Source organism: Centroberyx gerrardi, chromosome 5 (genome assembly GCF_048128805.1).
Source record: "Centroberyx gerrardi isolate f3 chromosome 5, fCenGer3.hap1.cur.20231027, whole genome shotgun sequence".
NCBI classification, from domain to species: domain Eukaryota; kingdom Metazoa; phylum Chordata; class Actinopteri; order Beryciformes; family Berycidae; genus Centroberyx; species Centroberyx gerrardi.
Window position 1 is genome coordinate 30,914,524 of NC_136001.1, and position 26,531 is coordinate 30,941,054.

The 26,531-nt window shown below is 45.7% G+C and overlaps 1 protein-coding gene across 2 annotated transcripts in view; it reads left to right on the plus strand.

Annotated features, from left to right (window-relative positions):
* Nucleotides 1-26,531, plus strand: part of iqsec1b (IQ motif and Sec7 domain ArfGEF 1b) — a 99,500-nt gene that overhangs the window by 13,658 nt on the left and 59,311 nt on the right. The window contains exon 1 of one of the 2 annotated variants that reach the window (XM_071911620.2): nucleotides 11,702-11,727. The exons of the other annotated variant lie outside the window; for it this stretch is intronic. Within the exon in view, the coding sequence (XP_071767721.1) occupies nucleotides 11,702-11,727 (26 nt within the window). Of the gene's footprint in view, nucleotides 1-11,701; nucleotides 11,728-26,531 lie in introns of those variants that run through there. 2 annotated transcript variants of the gene reach the window in all.

Genomic DNA, 26,531 nt, shown 5'->3' on the forward strand with positions numbered 1-26,531 from the left:
TGACTTCTATTTTCACAGTGTATGGTCTAATATCTCCTCTCTTCATTCCACCTCAACTGGGATGACACCTACCATCTTCTCTGAAAACAAAGTGGAAGACATACAGTAAAATACCTTTTTGTCTGGAAAAAGGCATCGTGCCTCACAGCAAAACCTTATGCGTTCCGTTCCAGTTCCATGCTCTCAGTTTGCGCTATAACTTGACATGGGTCTTCTCTGACTTCCATATTCATGCTAAGACCGCATTGAGCGCTTCAAGCACTACGGCTGAAGGCGATTTAAACCCCCATCACTGCCCTTTCGGGATATTTGATCAGTCGTAGCCATGGTTACAGAGGAGAAGTGTTTAAGGGCGTTCGAGTGCTCAAGGATGGAGCTGCAAAATAAAGTCTAGCAAAAACAGTGAGATAATGATTGAAGTCCTTCAGTAAAGCGGCGCGAATGGGAAAAAAAAAACCCCAACAAGTTCTGTACGGTTGAGTGAAAGTGAAGAGCGAGATTGAGATTGCACCCTTCGAGGAAATCGGCATTTAAAAACTAAAGCATGCTGTTTTATTGCTCCCTTACCTGCCGACACCCAACCATAACAATCGTGGTTGCTCTTTCATTTCCAATAAGCCTCAGTCTTGCGTCCACACAGGAAAAAAAAATGGACGTTCATGTCTATTTCACATTTTTCTCTAGAGCCACATAATAGTCAAATTAACTCTTGTGTCCCGCCCGCAGCTGTAGTTCTTTGTAGGTTGTTCCTCTTCGTATTCACACCATTTCCCCCTTTGCTTCCTCTTGCTTTAATCTCCCTCACCATCATTCAGTGACTCTTCTCTTCTTTCCCTTTTACTCGCAAGCCCAGTCATGCGTGCACTCCGCCGATCGACTTTGCATGCAAATTGAATCCAGGTCCAGTATATAAGACGTTATGTTCTTATCTTGTGATTTTGACGTATATATTATCAACAAATGCAAGTGCAAGGCTTAAGTCGGAGCGGATTTAGAAGTTGTGGGTGTCACTAGCGAGCGGATCGAGTTCAGTTCAGTCGAGGAAGTCGTGCCGGCTGCTTGACCACTGGCTTGCTTGTTCATTTATCACTCAAAGTCCTCACAAACAGGCCAATCTATTTAAACTGGGGAGGAAAGTTATCAGCTCTGCCCTGCTGCTGCTGCCGGTGAAAGTACTGCGGCATGCTGTGCATATCTGCCTCATTTTGTTCCCCCCGCCACCGTCCCAGCTGCCAACTGCTCTGCTTTAATGTACTGTATGGGGGGATGTAGCGAGCTCCCCGCATGGTGGATTTATAGTGTACTGAGTCATTTGCGCGGGAGAGTGCGTAAAGCAGATCCATTCATTGTCAAAAGCAAAAATTGGATTGCCGCGTCGCTCTAATTCAATAAGCCCGATCCATGAGCCGTCCTGTCTTGGGTTTCCAGTTGTCCCCAAGTGCAAGAAGGAGAAAGTTGGCAATAGTGAATAGTAAGGGAGGTTCGGAATGACCTTTTCCTTCAAATGGAAAAAAAAAAAAGCATTACAAGTTCCTTTAAAGATCTCCTGGCAGGCTTCACGCGCAGAGTGTGAGCACAGCAGATGTGGCTCAGCAGCATAAAGCATGAAGCGTCCAGCGAACAGAAAATGCCAGGGCTGGGAGGCTGAGGAGCTCTATGTGTGTGTGTGTGTATATGTATGTGTGTGTGACATCATATCGCCACCCTGTCAGAAAAGGCTTGCACATCTCTGGCCTCTAGACATAACGCTGCGCGCAGTCAGGAGCTCCGGCACAAGCTGCTGTCGAGACAAGCGGGGAATGGTAAAGTGTGTGTACGTACACGCCGGTGTGTGCAAGTGCAAAGATAATAAAAGAGAGAGGTACAAGATCCATCTTCATCATACAACTTTTTGCTAGTATTGGACCTGTGGGAGGGCTGTGTAAAAATACATCTGAGTGCTGTGACGGGCCGCCCCTCTGTGTTCCAGCCACATGCAGACAAACCCTGTTACCACAGAGACTGGGCTGCTCTATCTGATGCCACATACTGTATAGTGGTGATTGTTAAGGCTGAGTACTGCTGGGAACATTGCCTTACAATACATATCACGACAATATCATACTATACCCAAGGGTGGAAGTAACTAATTACAAATACTCTCATTAATGTAATTGAGTAGTATTTTCGTGTGATTGTACTTTTTGAAACCAGCAATTTTACTTTAGGGCTGCAACTAACGATTATTTTCATTGTCGATTAATCTGTAGATTATTTTCTCGATTAATCGATTAGTTGTTTGGTCTATAAAATGTCAGAAAATGGTGAAAAATGTCGATCAGTGTTTCCCAAAGCCCAAGATGACGTCCTCAAATGTCTTGTTTTGTCCACAACCCAAAGATGTTCAGTTTACTGTCATAGAGGAGTAAAGAAACCAGAAAATATTCACATTTAAGAAGCTGGAATCAGAGAATTTTGACTTATTTCTCTTAAAAAATTACTCAAACCGATTAATCGATTATCAAAATAGTTGGCGATTAATTTAATAGTTGACAACTAATCGATTAATCGTTGCAGCTCTATTTTACTTTTACTTGAGTATGTTTTGACTGAATTATTGCAGGGTATTTTTGTACTTTTTCCAGCCCTGACCATACCGGTTCAGTGATTATTATGATTCTGAACATTTGTTGTGGTTATAGATCTCAGAGGCCTTATTATGATTTTACCGTTGGACCCAGAAAATACTCAGTCAATATTCAGTCAAGGCAGGTTACACACGGTGCTGGTGGCTGTGTTATTAACCGTCATTGTAAAACAGCAGCAAATTGAAATGACATTGTTGTTAACGGTTTAAGAAAGGCCGCTGTTGCGTCTCATTATTTGGCAGTCAAAAGTGTCACAGGGTGTTTTGGTATTACCTTTTCAGCAGCCCTAGTGATTAAAGTCAATAGGAAGCTTGGAATAACAAGCAAATGTCAGATCGGTATAAAACATCCAGGTGGAATATCCATGGAATACATGATGAGAATGTTTAGCCATAACCTGAAGAAATGAGTTTATTTTTTGTGGAAAATGGAATTTACATTTATGACTAAGACTGGAATTGAATTGTTTGTTTTGTACAGTTTCTTGTTAGGCAGTGGATTTCTCTAATTGTGAGTCAGAGCAGATATAATAAATCTGTGGATATATTTCTGGTTGCTTGAGCATCTGTCAACAGGAGAAAGAACCAACATGATTTTGTGTTTGGTTCACTCCAAGCAAAAACTCTGACATCTATAGTAAAGCTCCAAACTGAGAGGAGAAAAACAGCTCCCACCATTCTGCATACATTAGCCTACTTCCAAATCACTTGTTTTGAACTACAGTAGCCAAAATGTTATGCATATAACCTCTTTTTGCTTACTTATTGTAAGTTGGATGGATAAGAGCGTGGGCTAAATGCAAAAAAAATGTAAATGCCATTACTTGCTTACTTACTGGAAAAGAGCGCCACCTACAGAAACTCACGCTGCATCAACAGAAAATCCAAAGAAGAAGACGTCACAGTACTGGACACACTGTTTGATTGACAGGTGATCTGTGGGAAGTGCAGTGCAGAAACACCACAGCGATGACCGCTGAGCACCAAAGATGGATTACCAGACCAGTATAAGCGGGCAGAGGATCAAGCGGAAGAGAGGCAAAAATGGAGAAGGCAAGAGACAAAATGAAACTTTGAAATGTTTATTGTCCTTGCTGCTCTAGCCTACTGCCTTTCTCGTAGAGCATTTGCATTTCAAACTAGAATAACTGGGAGTCCATTAAAAAAGCATTACAAAGCTCTTTTTGTTTTTTGGGAATATGAATGGCTCAACCCAAACCCAGTCGGCCTGTGTGTGTATGTGTGTGTGTGCATGCATATTCATGCACATGTACGAATGTCTTGCAGCTGGAAGCGATCGGTGATACTGGTATTTTTAGCATATTGTAGTGTCACATCTTGTTTACCGTGCTTCGGGGGGCCATAGATGTCACTTCCATCAGGGGAAGCAAGGAGCAGAGAAGAAGACTTACAATAAAGGCCTTTGTTCTCCCTGCTCCGCCCTTCCATAAGGCCGCCAGCGGGTAGGAGGCTGGTCCAGGGCCAGATTGATGGTTTGACTGGGTTACTGACCGAGCGATGATGATTCCCATTCCTCACCGAGGCTCCGCATCTGCCAGAGGGGAAAGGGTGGGTGGGGGGGGTCAAGGCCAAATTGTATCAGGTCCTCTCTAGATTAAGTTGTTCTTGCTGTTGACCTCGGGAATTGTTCAATTGTTATTCAATTTGAAGCCACACAATCATCTCGGCTGATCCCCCCCTAAACATGGGTACACACACACACACACACACACACACACACACACACACACACACACACACACACACACACACACACATTCCTTGTCTGCTGTGCCGCAGCAGATACAGTATATCTCTCTCATGCAAAATCGGCTTCCGCTGAGAATATCACCCCCCCCCCCCCCCCCCTAATCCCAATGTCTGATAAGGTTGTTTTCGTTGTGCAGAATCTTTAATAATCAAATCTCATTGTGGCTGTAAATGTCACGGCGTCGGGACATTAAAGGAGCGCCGAGGTGCCGATGTCGAGTCGGATCAGCACTTTATCACCGCAGACCCCCACTGTCAAAATCAGAAAGGAAATATTCCCGATCCCATACCCCCCCCCCGCAGAGTCCCAGCCTCCGTTCTTTTGACCCAGGTTATTGCTCTTTCTCTTTGTTCATTTGGCTGCGACAGCTCCCTGTCACAATTTGTGTGCAGTGGAATGGGAGATAATTAACTGTAATGATAATGGCCGCCATTTGCTATTTCGATTAGGATCATTTTAATCATCATTACATTGTTGTCTGGCTGTGACATGACATTACGAGGATGTGGTGACGGTGTGTGTACATAGGGAGGGTGGTGGCGGCGGCGTGACGGGCTGCTGGAGTCGGGTGTGTGTGTGTGTGTGTGGAGGGGAGGGGGGGCTTTAGGAAAACACCACAGCCGCTACTCAGAACTATCAAAGGCCATTTTTGATGAAATGCAATTGAAGTAACATCAGACTTTGCACTACTTTTTCTACGGGTGGCATGAAAAATTGAAAGTTGGGCGGAAAATCGTTCAATCCTAACAGGGAGAGGAGCGAGTGCCTCTCGGTTGAGTCGGAACTTTGACGCCATCCGCAGCACTTTGCTGTGCGCACATCTTGTTGAGTGTTAGGCTTCGTAATGAGGGATTGCCACGAGCCGCTCTATTATTAGCCTACAGTAACACATAGGAAAATGGGGTCCTTAATAGTCCCTCCAGTATTAATTTTTCATGACTGAAAGAAATGCACTTGTAAGAGTTTCTGCCTGTTTCAAATCGTGCCCCTTTGCTGTTAGTTGTCTTATATTCAAATATTTAAAATCATATTTAGATGTGCGTTGGATACATCAGAGAGAATAATGCATAAGACTGATGACAGGCCTACATGTGAATGTGAATGTAGGCCTTGCTTATTGTGAGGAACATCAGTGCTGGTCTCAACATTTGTGACTCCATGTGATAGCACTGGTGTCTCAGGCAGTAAATCTGGCTCATTCTCCCCCCTACTGGTTGAAATCTGCACCCAGCGTGCAATGCCTAATGCATGTGTTTTAGAGCCTCTGTTGTCATGTCACAAGCTGTAAAATATTACCATCCCTGCTATAAATAGGTCAGAGAGGGGATGGTCCCTCTGTGGCAAAAGACACTGTCATCTTACCCAGGGCATGAAGTGTGTAATGGGGTAAAACCCCTTGTTAATACGCAGCTTTTGATTTCAGGCAGCCTGGATTCTTTATCTTATTAGGGAGTGCAGGCCATGCTGTGTCTTATCATCCTGTCATGTGTTACTGTTCATGCTCATGCAGTCTCTCCTGCCTCGCTGGAGGTTTACATCCTTAAACTGGCAAGCGCATTACTTGCCATGCATTTTGGAGTGCGTCCGAGGGAGTCATTTGCATTTAGGCTGCGTTGTTGTAATTAACAGCTTGCAATGGCCAACACTGTTGACCCTCCCCATCTCCGTGTGAGTAGCCTATAAAGAGGCCTCTTTCCGAGCAGAGAACTCCTCTGATATGGAAACGCGCAGCTTCCCCATGTGCTTCTGTTCCTCAATGAAACTGTTATATCTCAGCGGCTAGCCCATATATCTGAATAACCAGGCTTTTTCACACTTTTATGAAAAATACCCGCCACCACCACACAATGAGTATTTCACGTAACTTTCCGGGATCTCTGTAGTGCGCACAGAGTAGAGTTTCTTTCAGAATGACTCATTCTCAGCCAAAATATAATGCAATATATAATAATGTGATATAGAATATCATATTATCTGGAAGTTTCTCATAAGACTCTAGGTCTTTGCAGTTATTTGTTTGTCATAACATAATAAAACTTATCAGGTTACACCTAAACTGATATTGCTTGAAGTTGCATCCATAACCAACAGGTCTCTGTTGTGCCAAGGCTTTATGCACATTTCAAGCAAGATGGCACAGATATGAAATTGCATATTTCAGCGTATAATATTGTATAGATTCCCCCCCACCCCACCCCCAAAGCATCAGTGCCTATGGACCAGTGAATAATGGCTTATGAAGGAATTTATGGATTAATTTTGAGCTTGGGACTGTTCTGCTCTTGGCCACAAAACTAGTCCCACATGCCACACTGTCCGTGGCTTTTGACTCGCTCACAGTCGAACAAAAGGTCTGCAGGTCAAGCAGCAGTCTGCGAGAAAATGCACTGCAGAAGAAGCAGCGATACTCTAAATATTGACCATGTTGTGGACCAAGTTTTAGATCTATAGACCAAGTCGGGAGGTGGGTGCACCAGACTACACACAAGGGAGACTGAATATGAATTATTCAGGAGTGTCTTTGGCCTAATGTGCACCATGATGAAGGTGGGCTAGATGTTAGATCAACAATGTGTTGACACTGCCCTTTTGCTCTGAAGTGGAGGTCCAGTGGGACAAGTGACACATGCCTCATTCAATGAAAACACACTGCCCTCTGTTGGTCAAAACTCGTAGATTTACTGGTTCTACAATCTGGCCACACACACACACACACACACACACACACGACACACAAGTCTCAAGCTGCTACTACATGGCTTATAATCTTACAGTCTTAGTAATACCATTCCTAAAACCATGTAGCCTTTTTCTCAAAGGTTATCAGTGACAAATGAGGGCTCTGTGGCTGACACAGTTGGTACTTTTCTCATTAATGATAAGATATTAAACACTTTGTCCTCTTGCTTCTTGGTTTTTGTGGACAGCGGTATGGAAACAGACACACTACTGTAATGACAGGCTGGTAGTGAGATCTTGTTCTGACTGGAAGGTTTGATGAAGCTGCTGCTCCTGCTACTCTGTACAAACAATGAAATTGATGTTAAAGCTGCACTTGGCAATTTCGCACGGTGGCGGCCCCAAATGGCAGCGAGAGGTAACTGTAACTGAATTTTGAGGACTTCAACACCCAGAAATCCTGTAAGGTGATGCCAGCAAACGAATCGTCTTATTGTGTCTCGCCTATAGTGCAGCTTTAATGCCAGCTGACTGTGGCCGGAGGAGCTTTGTTGCAGATGTGAGGCAGCACAGCCGGAGGAGGGAGACAATGACCACATAGACGGAAGTGGCTCGGTCCAACTTTTCTTCTACACACACACACACACGCAGGACATCAGTGCTGTTCACTCACTCCTGTCGCTGCTGTTGCTGCTCCCTGCACAACAAAAAGTGATTAGCAAAATCAACCAGCGTGTTGAACGCTTGAGACAAGTCTGCAAAATGACCTTCGTTGCAGATCACTCACGCTCAGTCACCTGCCATGTCATGTGCTGTACATTCGATTGAACGGCTACCTCATAGCCTCCACCTCAGCCCAACTGTTGTCTTTGCCGACTGTGAGGAGAGTGGAGTCGTGGAGTAACTGGAGTGATGCGTTGTTGTTGTTGTTATGAGCCCCAGGCTTTTCTCTCTCTGATAGGGAAGAGCCTGCACTTCTGGGCCCTAACGCCTGCCTGTTAGTCCACACCGCCGCTATGCTGACTCCCCCCCCCCCCCCCCCCCCCCCCCCCGAACCTCCACCCACCTACAGTACAACCGGCTCCTCTCCAGCTGAGGAAGTTGAAGGCTAAATGTCCCTAAGGCTCTAACACACCATCTGCTGCGAGAGGTGAGCCTGGTCTGAAGCTTGTTCGGTTGAGTAAAGTGGAGGAAAATAACTGAGTCCATCCATCTTTTGGCAGCCAGTGTTTTCAGGAGCAATGTCAAGCGTTGTTTGCGCTTTGTTGTTGTTTTTAATCTGGCGTTGTAAAGCCGTAACTGATACCACAATCTTTGTCATCATTCTGTATGGATGTAGGCCTTGTTGATAACACCATAACACCATATTGTTTAATCTAGCAGCCGACCGGAAGGAAACCGTATCGACATTATCCAAACAGACATGTCCAGCAATGCTCATTATAAACTCCTCTCCTCCCTAAGCCTGTTATATAATGGACCATTAGGCTCATTCTGCCCAAGGATTAGGAGTGGTGAGGAAAGCTCTCAGCAAGAGACGGAGGGAGAGCGAGACAACTCTAGCCGCCAGACGTACGCCGCCTGATAATGTTCTCTCGCTTTGAATCAAAGTTCTGTTATTTCACACCCCAAATATTTGCTCAAGATCACAGCAATATCCTTGGGTTTGTTTTTGTACTGCTGGATAAAGGAGCATTTCCATAGGAAGTATGAGCTCTCTATCTCCACAGTCTTTCTCTCTGTTGATTCGCGAGGCCACGTTCAAATCTGCTTCCAACAAGGCCACACCGGCTGAACTGGCGATGTCCACTTCAACGCTGTCGACCCCGAGGCTCGGTTTATCAGCAGTGGACAGTCGTCGGCATAGAAACGTACACATCAGGGGCAAAGCCGCTAAGTCCAGTCCCATCCCCCCCCCCCCAGGGACCGGCCCCTATTCCTAACGATGCATCAAACCGGAGGTGCGGCCGTCACTGTCGCCCCGGGCCGCGTGCTTCTGAAGACGCATGGGAGGTTTGCAGGATGATGCTGGAGGCCCCCGTGGATTCTTACCCATCTCCCGCTGCTGAGGGAGGGGTGTAGCCAATGAAATGTACAGCGTTGCAATGAGTACATGCGGAGAGTGATGCAGCTCTATTCATCAAACTGACAAACTCGCCTCCCGTACGTTTTCTCCCTCGCCGTCTCCGGCTGTGAGCGGACTAACAACATCTCCCGTCCGGATTGGCTCCATTTGCAAAGACTATAGATGCGGAGGGACGGATGGATGGACCTGCAGCTTTTTGGGGTGTTCTCTCCAGATTGAGTTCATACCTAAGTAGAGCCGGCCTGAATGTCAAGAAGTCCCCCGAGAGAGAGAAAGAGAGAGAGGACCTTCGCTTCGCTTTCACCCGCCGCCATTGTCATGGCGACTGCCAGAAAAAGGTCCCGCCTGTGATTGATGTTTCCGGCGCTTCCGCCTCGCCTCTTGTCATGTCAATGAGGTTCTGCCATTTCCGCGCGGCGGTACATATTCCTGTGAGGAATGTGCAGCGGAGCGCGCTGGCATATCGATACACGCAAAGCATATTCAGCAGTCATGTTATCCGCTGAGTGATGGTGCAGCATTTTATTTTGTTGTTAAGCAATTTGCCCCCACCCCCACCCCCTTTCACAGCACAATAGCTTGATTGACTCCGCCCTCTCTTCCTTCCCCCTGATGAAGGCATAAATCTTCTAGCAGCCTACACAGCTTCCCTCTTGCTGCAGCTAGATGGAAGGTGTGGCTGAAAAGCTGACAGTATATCCTTGCTAAAAAATCAGCATTTGAGCATCCTCTGGCTTGACACTTTTTAACTGGAGAGAAATGGGCAAACCGAGGAGACGCATATATATACAGTTACCCAGCTGAATTGCTCTTTGATAGTCCTTTTTACAGGTGACAAGCTGCTAACAGGAGTCCCCCCCCCCCCCGAGACGGGTCCATTAACAGACACTGAGACACATTGCTTTATAGAGGGCTGCTGGGCTGTGTCTCGCTGCTTAGACAGACGCTGCAGTATTTTGTAGGCAACTGCTGGAGTTTGTTACTCGAATGACCCCAGTTAAACATCAGTAAAAGAAACGAGCGGCTGTCACTGAACAGGCACGGAGCTGAATCTCTGCTGTCAGCGTGCCATCGCTTGGCAAGTCAACAAAACATCCAAGTCCGTATAAATTTAGTTTAATCAACTGCCGCCCAAATTCACTGCTCCCTTACGTAGCATTTTAATTGCATGACGCATCGGTTATGAAATGATTGATTGAATACAACAATATTTTTCCCGTTCCTATATGTATATATACATGGAATCCTTTTGCAGCATTCGCTTAATGTATTCTGCCGCCGCTCACTAAAACTCAATTAGTGTGTTTGCCAGGATGGCTCATATGCAGCAGTTGCAAACCGCTCTCCAAATGTAATTAAGGCCTGTACCTGCCCATTATATTTGTACAGTAGTCCATTAGCTGTGGAGGGCTCATCAGCTCTGGATGAGAAGAGCAGAAACGATTTGATTCCCTGTCGCCTTCGCCTCTGCGGGCCTGCCCTCCACGCAGCCTGTGGTTTCCATAGCGACCGCTGGACCAATCCCCTCCCTCCTGCGCAGGACAAGCGCTACAGCGAGCGGTCTCGTAGCGTGTCGTGTCCCTCACCGCATACACAAACACGCGTGAGCAGACGCACTGTCAGAGGTGCTGAGGGCAGGTGTGGCTGTGTGGTGGATAAGAGTGCTGCTGTTTGTTTTGGACATATTATCATTTTTTTCTCATAAAACTTGTTTGTGAACTACTTCAATTTCAATTTGATTTTCATATTTTTTGTATGACCACCATAACTTTCCATAAAAGAGGTTAAAATGACCAACTTATGGAGGAATGTTATGGACATACTGGCTCAAAGTTAAATAATGTAATGACTTTCATTTGTGTTTGTTTGCAGCAGTGAAGGGCATTGAAAGGCATTCTACAAAAGTATAATCCTTCTAAAAGAGTATAAATAGATTTTATTAAACCTAGTCAGACTAAGGGTTTGATTCATAAAAATGCCAATGACTCACATATGCTAAAGCTCCTTATAACAGCCAATTTCAAAATGTGTTCATATTGGACTCAGATTGTAGAATTCAAGAAATAAAGAAAAAAACATGTATACTGTACATACTTTTAACCCCGCTTAATGGTAAAAGACAGGGTTGAATTAATTTATACCTCCAAGCGTTAATAAATATAGACCATATAGATAGGATGAAGTAGGTTTAGTGTAAATGAATGGATATAGACTATGTAGATGAATATAGATTAAGTAGGTTAAATCCAGGAGAGCACAGGAGTGTGTGTGTGTGTGTGTGTGTGTTTGGCTGCTGCTAACGAGATGTGTGACGCCGGGTTACATCATGAGACTGCTGTACGTGAGCCATCATCTCTACTGTGACCAAGCTTGAATGAGCAGCAAGTCTGAGTGAGAGTGTGTGTGTGTGTGTGTGTGTGTGAGTAAGTGTGTGTGAGTAGGTGGGTGACCGAGGGAGCTTGACTGCATGCTCGTCAGTGTGCCTCAGCTTTCTGCTCTCCTGCTCCCCAGACCAGAGAGAGAGATTCCCGGCTCTGCCATGACTCACAGACGCCACCGTCACTTGTGAGTACTTGTGTAAATGTTGCATGCTGTGGGCTTTCGGGGATGGGCTGGGGCTGACGGTCGAGGAAACAGTCGAGGAATTCGTCACGTACCGGCAAAAACTTCTAGTCTGATAGGAGAAAACGCTCACTGGATGCAGAAAATATGTGCTGAGAGAGTGGAGTACTTTCCTTATCTTGGAATACAGTGCATCTATTCTATTTTATTTTTATTTCTCTTCTCATTTCTCTTATTTTTATAGAGGATAGTGATTTTAAAAACATGGCAATGCTAGAAAATGTTCCTCAATGTATTTTTACCCCCCCCCCCATATGATTAATGCTGGGTGGATACAGATATTGTTTACCTCACAGTGTTTGTGCATGCTTATGCTCGTGCGTGTGCATGTGCATGTGAGCGTGCACGTCTGAGCAAAGCAGAGATGCTGAGACCGACTCGACTTTTCTGCCACACCGACAGAAGTAAAGGTGGACGGTATTTGCGTAGCGCTGATGATGTCACACACCGGCAGGACCTATTTTTAGAAAGGGTCTGAAGAAGGCTGGCTTTTTTTTTCTTTTTCTTCTTCTTCCCAGAGTGTTATTATTATTCAAAGCCTTTCACCAGCGCCGTCCTCCTCCTCTTCTTTCTCTCAGCCTGTTTTAATCTCACTGCTCGGGTCAATTTGGAGCCGCCAATCGTAGCCTCCTCGCAGCGGTCGGACCGCCGGCTGCATACACATTACCACTTTCCCGCTGTTTTCCCCTAAACACACTCGCACACAATCAAATTGATTCTCGGCGGCTGTAATCACAGGATCCAGGGGAACGCTACATGCAACACAAGGGAAGGGTCAAAATCTCTGCGCCTTTTGACTGTTACACTGCAAAGAATTTGTTTTAGAGAACACACACAGATATAATTATACTCACTCGTTTGCTTAAGTGAAACCATGTTGCCCCTGATCAAATTGCCGCCGTTAATGGAACTACCTGCAGTATACCCAGTCATAAACTGCGCGTTGCTCAAACTGACATAGTGGATTTAAGATGGTTTCCTTCGTCGGCCCTGGTAATAATTATGGGGGTGATCAATTTTAATGAGGAATCTGCTAAACAAATCTGGAATAATTCACACATTCAAGACGGGCCCTAGAGTTAATTAAATGAGAATTCATTTTTAATGAGGTTTCATGCATCAAACTTTTTTTAAAAAATCTTTTTAACCACCCAGCCTGCTTGAGATATATAAGCCTGCTCCATATCATTTGCCATTACTGTGTGGTGCTGCAGTTGAATTCCTCCCTCTGGCTGAAGTGTTTCTTATTGTACTGTTCATCCTGGGCAACTCCTGACAGAGGTTTTTTTTTTGTGTGTTTCTTTGGGGTGGAGCGGAGGAGGGGGTGGGGGTGAGGGGGGGGAGGGGGTGGGGGTGAGGGGGAGCGGGGGGGGGGGAGGTTGACCTCTCATTTACTCCCACTACCCATCTGTCTACATATCCCATCTCCTACGCCCAGGGTTTTCATTAGGCTCTTTATTTTATCTGACATCAAGGGAGTCACATAAAAGTCGTATTTTCTGCCTCAGTAGTGCTCAGTTGCATAAGAGAGAGAGAGTCTCCATCTGTTCCGCAGAGGGCTTGCCTGTGCTAAGCAGGGTTTTCATAATACCACCAACCCCCCCCACCACCTCCCACCGCCTTACCCCCCCCCTCTCCTCCTCCCCCTCCCCCTCCCCACTGTCACGGTATAGCGGGGAAGCCAGGGCTTGTTTAGAAGCGGCGATGTCACTGGGATGGCAGATCACGTGACCCGAGCTCAAGGTCGCTGGTGGGTGTGTTCGGGGGGGGGGGGGATGTAGAATTTCCTAAAGCGCCCTGACTAATCACATCCATCACGTGGTTCGCCGAGCAGCAAAGGGGGGGCGGCGGCGCGACCCGGTGCCGTGATGACTGTGTGTTTGCTTTACTCGTAGTACTTTCCTGTCTGGTTGGATGCGGGCCGTGAATAAGCAGGCCGGGAGGAGAGGGAGGACGCCCCGGCAGATGTGATTGAAATGTGCAATGGCACTAGGCCATGAAGTGGTTTCAGTAGGGAATACACAGCGGCCCTCCGGGGGAGAGAACAGCAGTGGCGTAGAGGTCGGGGAGGGGGGAGCTGGGGGGCCGGGAGGCACTAAGCACCCCATCCACATACTTAGAAGATGGCTGAGGTGGTGTTACATGACAGGTCACAGGGCCACAGGTCACTGGATGGGCAAATCATGCATTTTTCACTGCTTTGGTATTGCCTTTCATAACTTAACATCGTTTTGATGAGTTAATATAGCCAGCAACAACAGCAACGATGGATGCAACCGTTCTCCAAGACTCTCGAGACTCTCAAATAAAAGTTTTGCAGAACTGGGAAGCTTTGACTCGCTGTAATTAACTTGACATTTTGCACTTGCCAGGGGAACTATTTGCAAGTTTGATGACTTGCTGTTTGTTGTCTTGTCTTCTTGTTTGTTGATTGTTGCTGTGTGTTGCAGTGCGAACGCACAGCAACAGTTGCGATCTCACTCCTCTCCCCCGCTTTGCTCACGCTCAGCATTTATTTCATGCGGTTAACCTGCCTGTTATGATAAATCATCGTTATGCACTGATGATCTAAATGCTGATGTCAAGTTGTAATTAAGTTGTAAGTTGTGATGCGAAATATTTAGTGGGCAAATTGTTGTGGTGCTGTGGTGTAATTCTCCCACACGCAGTCATACTCGTTCCAGACCACATTTATCTTCAGACCACATCAGAGACAAACAGTAATAATGTGGCAGCATGTTTCCAAAGAAAGTGATTAAGTAATGAATGTGAAAGGACTCTTCAGAGAAGTGCTTAACAATTTGATTCAAGTGGCGGTTCATTATTGAGAAACTATGCTGTCAGACGTTGAATTGTGGGGCTGCGGTTGATATAGGCGCTCCCATTTGTCTTACTGTCTGTCTCAACTGTGTGTGCATATATTTTAATAAGGGCGCATATATCATTCTTCATGACAGCAATATCACATGAACAAACTGAGCTGGAGTCGCGCGCCGATGTGTTGGAAATTGATTGATTGGACTTCATTTGAAAACTCTTATGCTATTGTGTTTCCACACAACGTAAAGCTTTGGCTGCCATCACTGCCCCCTGTCTCCTGTTGCACGCTATCACAAAGGTAAATCTATCCGGAGATGCCCGCCCACGTGTCTATAATGAATGGACTGCTAAAATATTTAAGCAGCCCTCACGGTTAAAGTTTAATGCATTGCTCACTCGGTTGGACAGTGCACCTTGCCTTTGACAGTGTTTTACATCTTGAAAGGTGACTGTGGGAGTGTCGGCAACCAGCCTGTGTGCATTACTAGTGTCTCGGAAGTGACTGAATCATGAACAAAATGTTAATCTAATCTAAAACGCTCCATCTCCAGAAATGTTCCATCTCCAGTGTTGTTTTAATGCGATGTAAACAATGGAAAATGGTGGGGCTGAAGACTAATCAAATCAGGCTGGGGTAGCTTTGGCCTCAGCATGGTGCAGAAGATCCACTGTGTATTTAGTATGCTACAGAGCTGCCATTGCTGGCCACAGTGATATAAGAGCATTGCACACAGGGGCATGGCTGTTTTTAACAAGCGGTAGTAATTACAGCTGGAAATTGTCAGATGGTACATAAAACTAGAGCCACTCCAGCTAATTAAGAGTAACCTCATATAAGTGTTGTCACCGTGTGAACAAGCCATAAATAGATCAGGCTTTTCCTTCGCTCTCCTGCCACCACTGTTTGTGTTGAATTGATCTAATTGTAAAGTCTCTTTCATGGCAGCACTGTGGAGAGCAACTGAGAGTATCAGAGATCAAAGGCGCAGGGAAGCAGCCTCGGCTTTCCCTAAATCTGCATGGAGGCAAATTGAGGCAGCTAGTCCTGCGATGCAAAAAAAAACACCAGCGTTCCCTATACAGCACACATCTCATTCGCACAATCACTCCTGTCATGGCCAGCATTGCACTCAGGCTGAAACCGTCATTTACTGGCTCTATTTGCATGCGGGGGATAATGGGATGGGCCTCGTTGTATATTGCAGTCCACTGTCATCCGCAGCCCAAGCTGTCTGGTTCCTGTGACAGGTGGCATTATAAAGCATCATCACTCTGCTCTTCTATAAAACCCCACTGATCCCCGGCCCTGTGTAGCATGCTTTACTTTATGCTTAAATAAATGGGCACAGCTTTGCTGGCATAGCCCCAGGCTGCCTCCCTAATGCTTATATTTACCTCCGCCATTGAAGTTGGAAGGAGGTAATGTTTTCACCCCTGCCTGTCTGCATGTTAGCAAGATCTCTCGAAAAGTTACAAATGGATTTGGAGGAAATTTGGTGGGCAGATAGCCCTTGGCCTAAGGATCAATTGATTCGATTTTGGTGGTGATCCAGATCTGGGAGTTCAAGTACTTGTGGAAAAGTCTGACATCCGGGACTTCCAAGTAGGCCGCTAAACAGCTATTTTCTCACAAAATCAAACCCAGATGACAAATGATAAACAAACATAAACCGTTATGGAGGCTGTAGCTTTGCAAGTTGGAGAATTGTTCAATGGTTGGAGGTTTTCGCTCTACCAAATGCCGTAATTTAATTATTGTATGTGGATTATGGGTGCTGTGTGGGCTGCGTTCCAACTCTCCAGTACATTTATACTCTGCTTTGCATCAATGTCTGGTGGCATAGCAACCTCAAAAGGGTATGATAAACTTTGGGCACTTTAACTGCACAACATCGTCTGTCTTTTCCTTCAGGAGCGATACAGTGTAATGAGATAAACATTAAAGATTGCAATTTATTAGATAGCGTGCATTGGAGAGTTGCAGGAATAACCGAAGAGAGATGGGATGAGCCGAAGCCACAGTGTTACAAGTGCATGGTATGTGGCTTTCCCTGCTGAGCCACCAGGACGCCCTGGAGATTAAAACAGATTCAAATTCTATTATCGCACTCAAAGATCTTGTGGAAATAAATTGATTTTGTCAGCATAAAAAAAAAATGAGAATCACACTTCTGTACTCATATCTTTTGGCACAGGAACTTGGTTCCCATCAAGTCCTCAAATCCTTGGGTGTGCGGAGGAATCTAGAAAAGTGCTGCTGTACTGCTGCTGAGTAGCTGTAGGGCAATTTTCAGTGGTCCAGATCCAAAAACCTGCACTGCATACAAACACCATATATAATGTAGTAACCACACTGCACAGATTTCTGTCCATACCTCTTCATATAGAAGGATGTGACCATGAAAAGTATCAGCATACAAAAATCGATGTACTGTGTGTACCTGCCCAAACTGAAATTAGCAATATTTCCTGTTTATCTCCTGAAGAACGATTGCCCTAAAACAAGGAAAATAGAATCGGTCCCAGCCTGGAACCCAGAGCATCATGGGAACTTGGTATCCTGGTTACTTGGTATTTACTGAGAGACTACTCATCAAACTAGCATGTTTTACTGAAAGACTACTCATCAAACTAGCATGTTTTACTGAGAGACTACTCATCAAAATAGTTTGTTTTACTGAGAGACTGCTCGACAAACTAGCATGTTTTACTGGAAGACTACTCATTAAACTAGCATGTTTTACTGAGAGACTACTCATCAAAGTACCATGTTTTACTGAGAGGCTACTCGTCAAACTAGCTTAATGACGGGTATTTGGATCAAATGTAATGGAATTTCTGATTTCTTTTGTTTGTGTGAACCCTAAAAGACCACCTACTAATCTGTCAGTCCGTGTCTGAATCAGTGCGACTGTGTTTGTTCTGTAGGGTTTGGAAGGTCTTCACCTCGGCTATTTCAGACAACACTTTGTGCCCGCGGGACGTGGCTTGGCTGACTCAGGGCATCACAGACAAAGTACACTATGCGGCCACCTAGCTCTGCACTTTTCCCTGGCCTCAGTCCTGTGGTGATAGCACTCATGGACATGATTGATAATACAGCAGCGTGATAGAGATAGATACCCGCTTGTGTCTCCCTAATCACACTGGTTCAAAGGAATCCACGCTACAGAAATATGCCGCTTTTCTACCTGGGTCCTAATGTGATTAGCCCTGCCCTATTTTTTTTTTGCTGCTTTGTTTATTTCCACCTTGCACACTTCTCCGCCGCCGGCCTTTGCGCTCGCAGCCTGACCTGAAGTGTTTTTCGATTTGTTTTGAAGCACTCTCTCTTGAAAGGCTGGGTCCGGCAGCATTCAACAGATGAGAGCTTGAACAGCGTGGCTCCACTGACATTTCGCTCTACCTTTCATCTTGTTTGTGGCGTCGCCTAATTCACTTGCCACTCAAAAGTACTTCAAAGCAGAGATCAGACCACGAGGCTCCCCGGTTCTACCTGCCAAGGGGAATGAAAACACAGCGAAATATGCTATTAGGCGACCTCAGCTGCAAACGACACTTTCTGGTTTGTTTTCAGTCTCTTCTAGTTGCTGACGGTGCAACCACAGCGTAACCTGCGCTGTAATAATCAGGTGTGCAACCTGAACAGATGACACCCCATTTATTGTTGGTTGTTTGTTAACTTATACAGTATCATTTGAAAATTGTGCCCAAGGTCACCACATGATTTCTGTCTGGGATTTGGAGAGGTTTGAGGTTACTGTAACCACCACAGGCAAAACAGATTCATTTAATGATGATAATTAGGACATTTTAAGCAGGGTTGGAAAAAGTCCTGCTCAAGTAGAAGTACTGTTACTTTTACTTGAGTAGAGGTAAAATTACTGGTGTAAAAATCTAGTTAAGTAAAAGTAAAAAGTAGCTTATTAAAAATGTACTAGTAAGTACTTTTTACAAAAGGGAACATTGTTGGATGGGATCTTTTCCATGCAATTCTAAAAGGCTGAGAGGACAGAGTTCAAACTAGATTCTAAAAGCCAGATTACTCCCCACATTTGGCCAGTTTACAATCAGTTTCTTATGTGGTGCTTATGGAGAGGCTACAAAATTTGTAGTGCAATACTTCAATCAAATCATACTGAAGTAAAAGTACAATTACTGATTTCAAAACATACTTAAAAAGTGCAATTTAACCAAAGATTACAGTAACAAAGGTAACTGGGATTAGTTACTTGCACCCTTGATTTTAAGAGCAGTCTTGTGAAACCTTGCGAAACGCTGGTCATCGTTGATACTTCACACTTGGGTCTGGCCTCACATGAAGCCCTGTGACAAGTGTGACCACACCTCTGCTGAAGTGTTGCCTGCCCGTGTTAGTCTTGAGGGCAGGAATCCACTAGAGGGAGCACAGCTCTAAGGCTTTGCTAATGCACTCATCAGAGTAGATTAAGCCTGTGTCCATATGACTGGGAGGCTGCGCTGGACGACAGAGATAAAGAGCATCTGGGAGAGAGCTGGAACCTGCTCTAACACCGCTTGGCTGGGCTTTGGACCGCCTCCGAGATGAACAATGTTATCATGTTAAAAAAAAAAAAAAAAAGTGTTGACATTGGCTGATAACAAGATGGTCTCCAGAATTGAATTGAGTCTATTTCCATCATTACAAAAGTGCCACTTTCTCTCATATTCCATAATACCTGTAGTCCATGGCCTGGTATTCTGTGTATATTTTGTGTTTGTGGGAAAGTAACAGAGAAGTAGATTAGATAGGCAGAGCGGTCCGGCGTGGAGGCTTTTCCGCCGTGAGCTTTGAAGTCGTCTGACGAATTTCAGCGACATAAACACAGGACTCGCCGAACTATATCTAAATATTATCTCAGTGTGAGACAGATGGATGGGTGTGAGAGAATCTCCACAGAAAATGTATTTTGCTCAAATGGATCTCTGAGGAGCTGGCTGTAGGTAGGCTGTATGAGAAATGGGAGCTTGGTGGGGTTTAAAGAGGAGAGACTTGATTTGAGTTGATTCACCTCTGGCAAAAAAAAAAAAAAAAAGGCAATGTTTAAAATGGTGGATGGAGGAACAGTGACAACATCATTTCATCAGAAAATTCATTTGAGCAAAACAAATTTTATAGAGGAGATTTCCTTGTTGGAGCACCTGCATAAATCTGCATATTAATGAGGAAAAGTACTGTAAACTACTCCTTAATGCTTTAAGATATGGAGCTCATGTTAATATCACCCATGTGTAGACAAGTATGTTGACATGGAAATATTTGCTAATGAATGCATCAATTAGCTTAATTAATGGACTCATTAGCATAACTGGTTATATTTAATATATTATGGTGATTATGGTGGGACATTAGGCAGCTCTTGCCTCTTGTACTTTTATGTAGTTCTTTCCCAGCAAACATTTTGATGCTGAATAGACGTTGATGTGCCTGCACCAACGCTGAAAACCCACAAAACATGAAAGTTCAAACTCGTCCATAGCAGCTACCTGCAACATTTATAACTGTAATGCAATCAGAGTTTCCAAAGCTGTTTTAATATGACTTTCCACAATGTCATATCGTGAAAGATTTCTGCTCGTTTGGGATGACTCCTGCACGCTGCGACCTGCTTGATGGGATGATACGCCTCTGAGACAGTTCTCTCATTCGGTATCTGACAGCTCCTCCTCGGCCTAGAGTGGCGAGCTGAAAGAGAGAGAAAGCTATTAGAGCGGGAGTATAGCCTAGAGCTGCTTTCTTCAGTCAGAAACGCTCTGGGCAATCGGACGACTCTGGAGGAGCCCGAGCTCGGCCGAGGCCAAGGGAGATCTCCATCAATCAGTCTCTAACGTGAGCCGAGCCGGGACGTACAGTATTGCCCTCCCCCTCTTTCCGCTCATCGCTCCTGGACGCCTGGACCTCAGCTGGCCCTTCGTGCCCCCACAATAGCTGCAATTACAGGGGCAGCGGTCCCCCGGGTGGCGGCTGGCTCCCGGGGGCCGTTAGGGGCGGAGCGGGGACGCCGGCCACGGGGCATCTTTATTGGTTTCCTTGGGCTCGGACTGTAGAGGCGATGATAACGCCGCCCCTGCCCGTTTATCACCCGTCCCTGCAGGGAGAGCGCCGTATTCTTAGTGGGGGGATTAACGGTGTCCAGGCGCAGCGGGTGAGGAGCGGACACACGCCTATCTGACAGGAAACACTATACGACGCAGGAGAGCGAGGCCTTTAATGAACTCCGAGGAGAGCGAGAGAGCAGGTCAGGGCAAGGTGGCGCACCTTAGATAATGGCACCAATGTGTCTCGCCGGCTCCCGCGGTTTCTCATTCATGCCCGTCGGTCTCTAAAGCCTCGTCTGCGATCCAGGGGGAACGCGGCTTCAAGCTCTTATCTGAATCGCAGCGTGCAAATGTCTGACACCCCATGAACTGTGCTGTGTTTTTCTTCAGTGTTGCAGATGCCTGGCTGAGACTTCAATCTGTTGAGGAAATGTAGGTCACATGGTAAAATGGTAAATTACCATGAGGGATAAACACGATAATAGGATCTGTTCTGCCAACTGAATCAGCAGAACACTGTGGAACGTTGGGTGAGGTTTGTTGCCTCAGCTGGTTTTCTCTGTGAAACACAAACCAGCATATTTTTTTTAATAATCATTTCCTGCTGTAATGGTAATGAAACAAATTTTCCAAAACGGGACTTACATGTAAGTCAGTGCGCCCTACATGAACCAACTGTCAAATCCCAACCAGGGTAGTGTGTATGGGAAGAACAGCATTATGGGGGCTTTCTTTGTCATGTCAGTGATAGATAAGTATGATTTTCACTCACTCAACTTCTGAGCTCCCTTTCTTTCCCTCTATCAGCTACCGCCTAGAAGCAGAGGGATATTATTTTTCTTGATAAAAGAAAAAAAAAAATCCATTGTGACTAACAACAGACATGGACTAAGAAAAGTATGAAAATTGTTTTGTCAATTTCAAAGCGAAGAGAGCGCCTCGATAATTCCAGCATCTTGCCACACTTTTCAGTCTTTGCCTTGTTCTTAAAAGAAGCCGCAGCATTATATTGACATCTCTTCAATTGATCAGCAAGGGGTTTGAATACACTGTTGCTGACTGACTCCATTCTCCTCCTCTTGTTGTTCAGTTTCTCTATGGGCCTCATGTGGCCGCGCAACATTTCACGAGTCTCAACTTACGCCAAGGATGGAGAATTTGCCTCCCAAGTGTGCAGCTCGTATTAAAATATTATGCTTCATGTTTCCATTTGTGTCATATATGCCATTTGGTGAACGAGCATATCCAAAGCATCTTAGAATTACCATGATTACTTACATTTGGAGTATGGTGGCAGCAGTGGGATCAAACCCCCAACTCTACCTACTGAACCACACATTATTTTCTAGATTTATACAGTTGGCTAGTCCTAATCTTCCCCCGCGAAAAAGAAGTTCTGTAGCAGTTGTGCAGTGGGTGTGTTGATCCCCAGGCCTCAGCCAGTTAAAGGCCTATCAATTAAAACAAGCCTGAGCCGGGGTAAAGGGCTTGTCCTTCCCCAGGTGCCAAATGAATTCTGCAGTTATTAGCATAAAGCTTCCCTCCAGCTCATTTAGCTGCAGCCCACAGCTGGGTACATGAAGAACTGCACCTGGTGCAGCCAACACCGCCATTCCCCCACAGATCCTCCATTCGCCTAGCAGTAGTAGTTATAAAATGGCAGCATGTCATGTCAGCATGACTGGCATAAGATATTGTACGTGTAAATTTGGGAATTTTATCATCATGTTTCCTGTCAGCTGTGCAAAATGGACATTTCCCAGTGAATCCGTGATTTCTCTTGATGGAAGGTTCCTCTTAATGGGGCTCAAACAATAGGGCGCCTCAGCAAATGAACGAAAAAGACCTTGACATGGGATCTTCTTTGTCTAACACTATTTACTACCACCTATTCATCTTTTCATATGCGCATCCCGTAGAGGTGTATGCTGGTTAAAGAGGTGATCAGGCACGGACGACGTCTCACTCTGCCTGCAGTAAGATGGCAGACCCTGGGCTCTAGAGAGCCGCATGATGAATGGTCTCCCATTTGGCTGCACCTTCTGCTCAATAACATGCTGCCTGCCCCCCTGAATGGGATGCCCCCCTCCAACTGTCAACCAGACAAAGGAAAGTGTTTACGGGGGTCCTTAATAAGGCGAGGGGAACATGTGTGGCCTCGTGCATAACCTTGCCTCTTGTGGCACTGAACAAATAAAAGTGAAAGGATTTTACTGCACCATTCTTAGCTGCTCTTTGACAATGCACGGGTTGTTAAAAGCATGTGATAATCCTTTCGTCTGTTTGGACAATAGATTACAGCATTAACTCGCTAGATCAGTGAATCTGTGTTGAGAAACAGCACAACTCCTAACATACCCTCAAGCTATGCGCCGCGTATTCACTGAAGGGAGACACCCATTTAATTGAAGATTCAAATATTCTGTTGACTGAGGGGAAATTTTAATTACTTTAACACTATATTGCTTTGAATTCATTAGTAGTCCAAGCCTGCAATTAACTGGTACAACCATTATACAGTAAGATGGGACGCATGAGAGAATGAAGACGGATTTTGTGTTTTGCTCGGCGGTGGCATCCGACAGCGTGCTTTGCAACGCCGTGCGCTTTACTCCGCTGTTTTTACGACTCACAGCCTGTTACAAAATGCTGTCTGTTCTCACTTCAAAGACGCACGTCAGGATGAATAATCTGCTGTATCGGTTCATGCAGTCCCCCCCCCCCCCTCGTCCCGCTCCACGGCACTCTGAGCTGATGGAGCCGGTGCTGAAAGCTGTAGCGGCGCTGGTGGTGCAGCCAGCCTCTGGATCAACATGGGCAGCGAGCGCTCTCTGCCAGGACGTTATTGACAGTGGCAGGATGTGTCTGTGCTGGATCGTGGGAGAGGGCAGCGACGCCCATCCAGCAGTGATATGAAGGCAAAGAAGAACCAAAGAACTCAGTTGTGCGGAAAGTCTTTATTTTACATTGGCAATCTGTACCATTCTGCACACACATGTATTCTTCTCTATGTGGGATACACAGTACCGACAAGCCAAGACATGCTGGGCCCTGAAGCATCGTTTTCCAGTTAAAACCATGTAGATGCCATGTGATCGTTAAACACTTTGATTTGTTGCACTGGATTGTGTTTTGGAGAACATATGTAATCATGAACTATTGATGACCTACGCTCTTATAATCATTATTAATTCATGAATGCATCTGTACTAGTCTGTGCTACTGTATGTAGCATCATCAGTAGCGCGATGAATTGTCGATGGTGGGGTGTGCGCTCTTCCATTGCACCCAGGCTCCTGATCAAGATGTGAATTCATCAAGTGATGGTAATACGAAGACGACGTTTGAATAGAGTTTGTTTGCAATCAGGCTGATTGGTCTACACCAACATTGTGGATAGTGCTTCTCCTCACTGTGACCTCGGCACTCAGCTCTCCCCTGCTTCATCTTTCTCTCTCGGTCTGTTTCTCTCTGTGTGTCTCCTAACCAATCAGCAAGAGTCACATCAAGGATCCATTAGTGTTTTTTATTGCTGTGTTTAGGGTTGCCGTAGCAACCGGCCCGGGCGTTCTGTGTGTGTATGTGTGGAGGCCGGCCCCCTCGGGTGCCGGCTTCGCCCCTGTGCGCACCATGTGCTGCTGCTGATTAGCTCCTCTCTGAGCAGCCCGGGCCTGGCAGAGGCTGTGCAGCATCTGATAAAGCCTAATTGATACGGCCACCGAGGGAGGCCTTTGTGTGCTTTGTTGGCCCGGCGAGGCGCACGAGAGTCAGACCTTGTCAGTGTGGCCGATTAGACAATAGGAGCAGCTGTAACTCAACTCTGAGGAGCAGCGATGATGGAGACAGGATCCTCCTGTTCTATTGACTGACCGGGACCTGTGATAGAGTGAGCTTGGAGAGGCAGAGGAGGAGAAGGAGGAGGCCCGGCTGGCTCGGGATACGACGAAAATCTGTGGGGGTTGTGCTGGGACGAATCAGGTCCCTGCCACCCCCCCCCCCCCTCCCCTCTCTTTCTCTCTTTCTCACCCACTAACTCCAGGAGAAACCATGGCGTCCGGTGCCTGACATCTCTATCAAGGCACTGGGAGCTGATGCCTGGTACAGAGAGGATACCTGGACCTGCAGGGGGCTGGCTAGAGCCTGCAGGGCTGTGAACGGGACAGCTCAACACCAACAATAGGAGGAGAGGGATGCAGGTCCAGCCCCCTCCATGTGGCCCAGATACAGACAGGCAGGTGCTGAGATGGGACTGTGCCATGTGGGGTGTCAGTGTTGATGCCATGCAGCTTAAACTGTGCTGCTAAGATGCCGGATCTGCCTTTGTCCTTGTAAATGCAAACCATTCTTTTTAAACAGACACTATTTTATTAAGGACACCATAAGCGATGCTATTTTTAATCATTTTCTAAGCCTTTGTATCTGGCAGAGAAAATGTTGAAGTTCAAAGCTTTTTGTTTGGATTACTGGCAGTTCCTCTGTCTGCAGCCTTTGCATGGTTTCTATAAAAGGTAAGGTTCTATATATTACGCCTGTTTTACAGTGGTTGGATACGGTACTTTATATTGTGTCTTATTATTTTTTTTTTCTAACCTAGCTTACAGAAAGCACACATAACTAGGACCCTGTTAAAGTGGATGCATTATTGGGATAATGCATCATAAAATCAGCTCAAAGACATGCTTTGTGGTAACTCTGTGGGAGTTTGACAAACAAAGGCATTGGGCGCACAGTGTGAGCAGACGTCTTTTTCTGTTGTCCCGTGTCTCAAAGTTACACGGTTGAACCGGACATCAGTGATGGACCGCCACAATGTCCCGGCCTCTGTCCTGCCTGTATCAAGACCCACACTGGACCCTGTTTTTTTCCCAGGGCTGAGAGGAGCTGAACTGAGGCACGGGGCCCACGTGTCAGCTATAGGTCAACCGGTCTGAATGGTAGCACTATTGTTTTGGTTTGCCCCTGACAAGCTCCACCACAGTATCCTTCCACTCAGTCTATTGTGTGTGTGGTCCCAGTTACGGCTATTAGCTCAGCAGCATGAGGTGACACGTGTGCTCTGTAGTCTACTGCCACTATCAGTGTTGTCCTGTCTAATAGGTGTCCACTATCCATCTTCAGCTCTGGGAATTGGATGATGTGACTGTCTTGTGTTTGTGTTTTCTGAGGGATAGAGGCTTTGCATTTGCATCACAAATCTCCTAGCAACCACAGCTGGAGCCATCACAGAGGTCCAGTAGAGAATTTGCTGTACACATATACAGTAACAACCTGGCTAGAAAAAGAGATATACCTGAAAAAGATTCTTGTGGTGTGGGTGTAGCTCAATTCAGTAATGTTGGAAGTCAAAGTGAATAGTGTGATAAGGTAGATTTGTTTCCAAATGTAGGTTACTGTGACACAGTAAACTGTCTTGTCTTTAGCCCTAGTCTCTACTTGAAAACACTCGATCAAAATACAAAATCGATCAGATGTATCATTGGTGAAATGATCAGTCCCCAGTCCAAAGCACTGAAATTAACCATTCAGTTCTGTTCAGAAACACAACCAGCTATTCACAGCCACTTTCGCCAGAGAGTTGAGGACCTCCAATATGGCTGCCAGAGGGTGAGTTACACTACCTGAGAGCCCTCCGTTACACTGACTCAAGACTTCTGTTCTATCATTCAAATGGGTTTAAAATATATGCCACCAAAACAAGCGATGCACTCAACTTGAAAGCTAAATTTAGCAGTTTTGCCTTGGCCTCTGTACAGTCCCATTTTCTCTGTGTAATGAGAAAGGGGCCCCTGGGGTCAGTTGAAGTGAGAAAACTCTTGGTCTGGTTCAGAGAATGGTAATCAAAAACCAGAATATGTGATGTGGAGGGAGCA